The sequence below is a fragment of the Schistocerca serialis genome, chromosome 7, assembly GCF_023864345.2.
Source record: "Schistocerca serialis cubense isolate TAMUIC-IGC-003099 chromosome 7, iqSchSeri2.2, whole genome shotgun sequence".
NCBI lineage: Eukaryota > Metazoa > Arthropoda > Insecta > Orthoptera > Acrididae > Schistocerca > Schistocerca serialis.
This window is the reverse complement of record NC_064644.1, coordinates 295253418-295258969: the sequence shown is the minus strand read 5'-3', so window position 1 is coordinate 295258969 and position 5552 is coordinate 295253418. Positions and strand designations below refer to the sequence as shown.

Here is a 5552-nt window from a genome sequence, read left to right as displayed (position 1 = left end):
CACGTGGCTCTCCGCGTGGCTGCCGCAGCCGCGCCTGATCAATAAGCGGGGGCGTGGGGGGGAGGGGGGAGGGGGCTGCCTGCCTCCGCCACGCGGATGCTGTTGCTGCAGTCACACACGGCACACCGGCCGATTACATCGCTTACCAGCGGCGCACGTTCGCTTCAGAGTATTTGCCACGAGACATATAATGTATACAACTGCTGTCATCGTGGTTGTCGTCTACGGATTTATCACAATAAATGGGTAAAAGCGCAAGACTTGGTGAACATATTGGGTGTGCTTTCGTGAGTTCACTCCCAACTCCTTACTAGTCGCAGAGTCTGTTTCTCTCCCCTATCTCCTCCACCCCAAATTCATCAAATAATACTTTAAGCTTCCCCCTTCTCTCCCACCCCTCCCTCACCACCTCTTTCTCACTCTGCTCTACCCCCTTCCTCCTTTTCCCTGCACCACCAGTATTCCACCTCCTCTCTCTCATTCCACATATCTTCACCCACCCTCCTACCTCTCCTCCAACCAAACCATTTCAGCCCCCCCTCCATGTACCAGCCCACTCCCCCCCCCCGTCTACTGGCCCACTCCCCCCCCCCGTCTACCGGCCCACTCCCCCCTCCCGTCTACCGGCCCACTCCCCCCTCCCCCCGTCTACCGGCCCACTCCCCCCTCCCCCCGTCTACCGGCCCACTCCCCCCTCCCCCCGTCTACCGGCCCACTCCCCCCTCCCCCCGTCTACCGGCCCACTCCCCCCGTCTACCGGCCCACTCCCCCCGTCTACCGGCCCACTCCCCCCGTCTACCGGCCCACTCCCCCCGTCTACCGGCCCACTCCCCCCGTCTACCGGCCCACTCCCCCCGTCTACCGGCCCACTCCCCCCGTCTACCGGCCCACTCCCCCCGTCTACCGGCCCACTCCCCCCGTCTACCGGCCCACTCCCCCCGTCTACCGGCCCACTCCCCCCGTCTACCGGCCCACTCCCCCCGTCTACCGGCCCACTCCCCCCGTCTACCGGCCCACTCCCCCCGTCTACCGGCCCACTCCCCCGTCTACCGGCCCACTCCCCCCGTCTACCGGCCCACTCCCCCCGTCTACCGGCCCACTCCCCCCGTCTACCGGCCCACTCCCCCCGTCTACCGGCCCACTCCCCCCGTCTACCGGCCCACTCCCCCCGTCTACCGGCCCACTCCCCCCGTCTACCGGCCCACTCCCCCCGTCTACCGGCCCACTCCCCCCGTCTACCGGCCCACTCCCCCCGTCTACCGGCCCACTCCCCCCGTCTACCGGCCCACTCCCCCCGTCTACCGGCCCACTCCCCCCGTCTACCGGCCCACTCCCCCCGTCTACCGGCCCACTCCCCCCGTCTACCGGCCCACTCCCCCCGTCTACCGGCCCACTCCCCCCGTCTACCGGCCCACTCCCCCCGTCTACCGGCCCACTCCCCCCGTCTACCGGCCCACTCCCCCCGTCTACCGGCCCACTCCCCCCGTCTACCGGCCCACTCCCCCCGTCTACCGGCCCACTCCCCCCGTCTACCGGCCCACTCCCCCCGTCTACCGGCCCACTCCCCCCGTCTACCGGCCCACTCCCCCCGTCTACCGGCCCACTCCCCCCGTCTACCGGCCCACTCCCCCCGTCTACCGGCCCACTCCCCCCGTCTACCGGCCCACTCCCCCCGTCTACCGGCCCACTCCCCCCGTCTACCGGCCCACTCCCCCCGTCTACCGGCCCACTCCCCCCGTCTACCGGCCCACTCCCCCCGTCTACCGGCCCACTCCCCCCGTCTACCGGCCCACTCCCCCCGTCTACCGGCCCACTCCCCCCGTCTACCGGCCCACTCCCCCCCGTCTACCGGCCCACTCCCCCCCGTCTACCGGCCCACTCCCCCCGTCTACCGGCCCACTCCCCCCGTCTACCGGCCCACTCCCCCCGTCTACCGGCCCACTCCCCCCGTCTACCGGCCCACTCCCCCCGTCTACCGGCCCACTCCCCCCGTCTACCGGCCCACTCCCCCCGTCTACCGGCCCACTCCCCCCGTCTACCGGCCCACTCCCCCCGTCTACCGGCCCACTCCCCCCGTCTACCGGCCCACTCCCCCCGTCTACCGGCCCACTCCCCCCGTCTACCGGCCCACTCCCCCCGTCTACCGGCCCACTCCCCCCGTCTACCGGCCCACTCCCCCCGTCTACCGGCCCACTCCCCCCGTCTACCGGCCCACTCCCCCCGTCTACCGGCCCACTCCCCCCGTCTACCGGCCCACTCCCCCCGTCTACCGGCCCACTCCCCCCGTCTACCGGCCCACTCCCCCCGTCTACCGGCCCACTCCCCCCGTCTACCGGCCCACTCCCCCCGTCTACCGGCCCACTCCCCCCGTCTACCGGCCCACTCCCCCCGTCTACCGGCCCACTCCCCCCGTCTACCGGCCCACTCCCCCCGTCTACCGGCCCACTCCCCCCTCCCCCCCCCCCCGTCTACCGGCCCACTCCCCCCTCCCCCCCCCCGTCTACCGGCCCACTCCCCCCTCCCCCCCCCCGTCTACCGGCCCACTCCCCCCTCCCCCCCCCCCGTCTACCGGCCCACTCCCCCCTCCCCCCCCCCCCGTCTACCGGCCCACTCCCCCCTCCCCTCCCCCCGTGCCCTCGATGTATTCTGCAAACGTTCACTCAGCGATGTTGATTTAACACTCACAGACACTTGAATGAGGATCAAACCGGGTCAGAGGGTTAGGATAGACATGAAACATCAGTTGATCCGACGTAACCACCTCCCAGCGTGACGTGTGTACCTGATAAACATGTTTACAAACGGCTGTAGCACGGACACTAAGTTTTCGGCCATACAGGTAGACTCCTATTCAAAATATTATCTACTCACTCCCCTCTAGAAGTCTGAAACGGGAATTGGCGGACACTCTCTATTATAAATGTGTGATGCTTACTGTAAAACCGAGTTGTAATTTCGCAATTAATGTAGCACCTTTGTATCCTCTAACTTAATAAGAAACATTCGTGTGGGGGTAACCTCCTACAGACAAGGGTAGATAAATGAAAAAACTTAAATAATACCACAATCGAGCTTCGAACACCGGGCGCAAAAGTAAGAGGCTGCGACGCTAGTCACTGCGCCACCATTTCGGCTGAGATTATCGCGCGCTAAGAGGCATCTAAATTATGCCGCGAACTCTGACCGTCGTTTTGTCAGAAACGGTCGAGTATCAACGGGTAAGACGAGACATGTGTTAGCCTATTTTGGCTCCTCTTCCATTGATCGAAGTTTGTTGGAAATCGGGTTAAGGCACCTGCCCTGTTCTCGTCAGTGTTGTACGCATGTGCAGCATCCAAGACTCATCTGGTAGGGTTACAGACTTTAATGGGCAGATACAATATGCGTCACCCTGTACTGTCATCGCCGATGTGGTGAAAGCCCCTGCTGAACCGGAAGCTTTGTGGGCATTTCCTGCAGAACCTACTGCATGCCTATCGCCTCTTACAAGGGCGCAGGAATGTCTGAGAGCTGCGCTGTGGGGAATGCCTTTGCCCTCGGTAGCGTGCACGCGCGCTGCTGGGAGACTTCCTCCGGGGAATCGCACTGACCCCTTTGAAAAATTTCCCCGGCAGGCGGCACGAGCGCTGTGTGCGGTTTTAATTAAAATGAGAGCGCGCCCGTGCGTGCACGCGCGAGCGGAGCGGCCCGGTGTCTGCCGCGGGCCTTTATTTACGCGTCTGTGCGCGAGCAGGTAATGGCTCGGGCACAAGTCTCGCCAGAGGGGATGAGCCGCCGCCGCCGCTTCTGCGCCCCCATTGTCCGCGCCCATTTTCCCTTCCTTTCGCGGCGACAGTCTACTGGCAGCCGCAGGGGCAGAATTGCGTCGGTGGCACAGCTGGGCACGTGTGTTCTTAAAGCAAGTTCCGCATCAGTGCTTGCCGAGTACCAAGTTCAGCCCTTCGCTGCGCTGCAGTCTGCGACATTGCAACAAGGGCAGGCGGCAAGACTTACGCACTCCGTGGTATCGCTGAATGAATCGTGAATGGGGTGTGACACCAGCGCTAGAGATAACGGAAAGACTTGAGACTATCATAGGACCAGGCACCTCGCGAAGAAGCAAGACAGGTCATCGATCTAGAGTCTTGCTTCAGGTGTACTCCGCAGCTTTCCGAAGACGTATCATAAATAAGACGTTTAAAAATTATTTTTTTGTGACTACGTCAGACTATCGTCATTTCGCAGACATCAAAGTTTAAACTGCTGTACACCGCATGTCCGTTACTGCATCATGCAGGCTGTTTCAGATAGTGAAGCTTCCTGGCACATTAAAACTGTGTGCCGGACCGAGACTCGAACTCGGGACCTTTGCCTTTCGCGGGCAAGTGCTCTACCATCTGACCTACCCAAGCACGACTCACGACCCGTCCTCACAGCTTTACTTCTGCCAGTGCCTCGTCTCCTATTTTCCAAACTTTACAGAAGCTCTCCTGCTCTGTAAAGTTTGGAAAGTAGGAGACGAGGTACTGGCAGAAGTCAAGTTGTGAGGACGGGTCGTGAGTCGTGCTTGGGTAGCTCAGATGGTAGAGCACTTGCCCGCGAAAGGCAAAGGTCCCGAGTTCCAGTCTCGGTCCGGCACACAGTTTTAATCTGCCAGGACGTTTCATATCAGCGCACACTCCACTGCAGAGTGAAAATCTCATTCTGTTTCAGACAGTGTTTTCCTCTGTAACGTACAAAATAATGAGTTAAAAGAATTGTTATTTACATATATACGCATGAGAAACGTAACTTTTCTGCTGAGTTAAGAACATAGTTTCTTCTTGAGACTGGATTTCATAAAGAAATTGGGACACCACGACCACACAAGTATTGCAAACAAGGGAAGCCCATGTGTTGGTTGTATAAAATTGAAACGGCGTTTTTTGAGCAAGCAGAAAAAAGGAAACAAAAAAAATTCTGAGTAGGAATTAAAATCCATGGAGAAGAAATAAAAACTTTGAGGTCAGCCGATGACATTGTAATTCTGTCAGACAGCTAAGGACCTGGAAGAGCAGCTGAACGGAATGGACAGTGCCTTGAAAGGAGGATATAAGATGAACATCAACAAAAGCAAAACGAGGATAATGGAATGTAGTCGAATTAAATTGGGTGATACTGAGGGTAATAGATTACGAAATAAGACCCTTAAAGTGGTAAGGGAGTTTTGCTATTTGGGGAGCAAAATAACTGATGATGGTCGAAGTAGAGAGGATATCAAATGTAGACTGGCAATGGCAAGGAAAGCGTTTCTGAAGAAGAGAAATTAACGTCGAGTATAGATTTAAGTGTCAGGAAGTCGTTTCTGAAAGTATTTGTATGGAGTGTAGCCATGTATGGAAGTGAAACGTGGACGATAAATAGTTTAGACATGAAGAAACAGAAGCTTTCGAAATGTGGTGCTACAGAAGAATGCTGAAGATCAGGTGGGTAGATCACATAACTAATGAGATATTGAATAGAATTTGAGAGAAGAGAAATTTGTGGCACAACTTGACTAGAAGAAGGGATCGGTTGGCAGGGCATATTCTGAG

At 59.1% G+C, this 5552-nt stretch overlaps 1 protein-coding gene across 1 annotated transcript; it reads left to right on the top strand.

Moving 5' to 3' along the window:
• Positions 1-543: 543 nt before the first annotated feature.
• On the top strand, positions 544-4024 carry LOC126413027 (DNA-directed RNA polymerase II subunit RPB1-like). Its single transcript, XM_050082920.1, has 2 exons — positions 544-1851; positions 3734-4024. Exons 1-2 carry the CDS (start codon positions 544-546, stop codon positions 4022-4024), a joined length of 1599 nt encoding a protein of 532 aa, XP_049938877.1.
• Positions 4025-5552: the final 1528 nt, after the last annotated feature.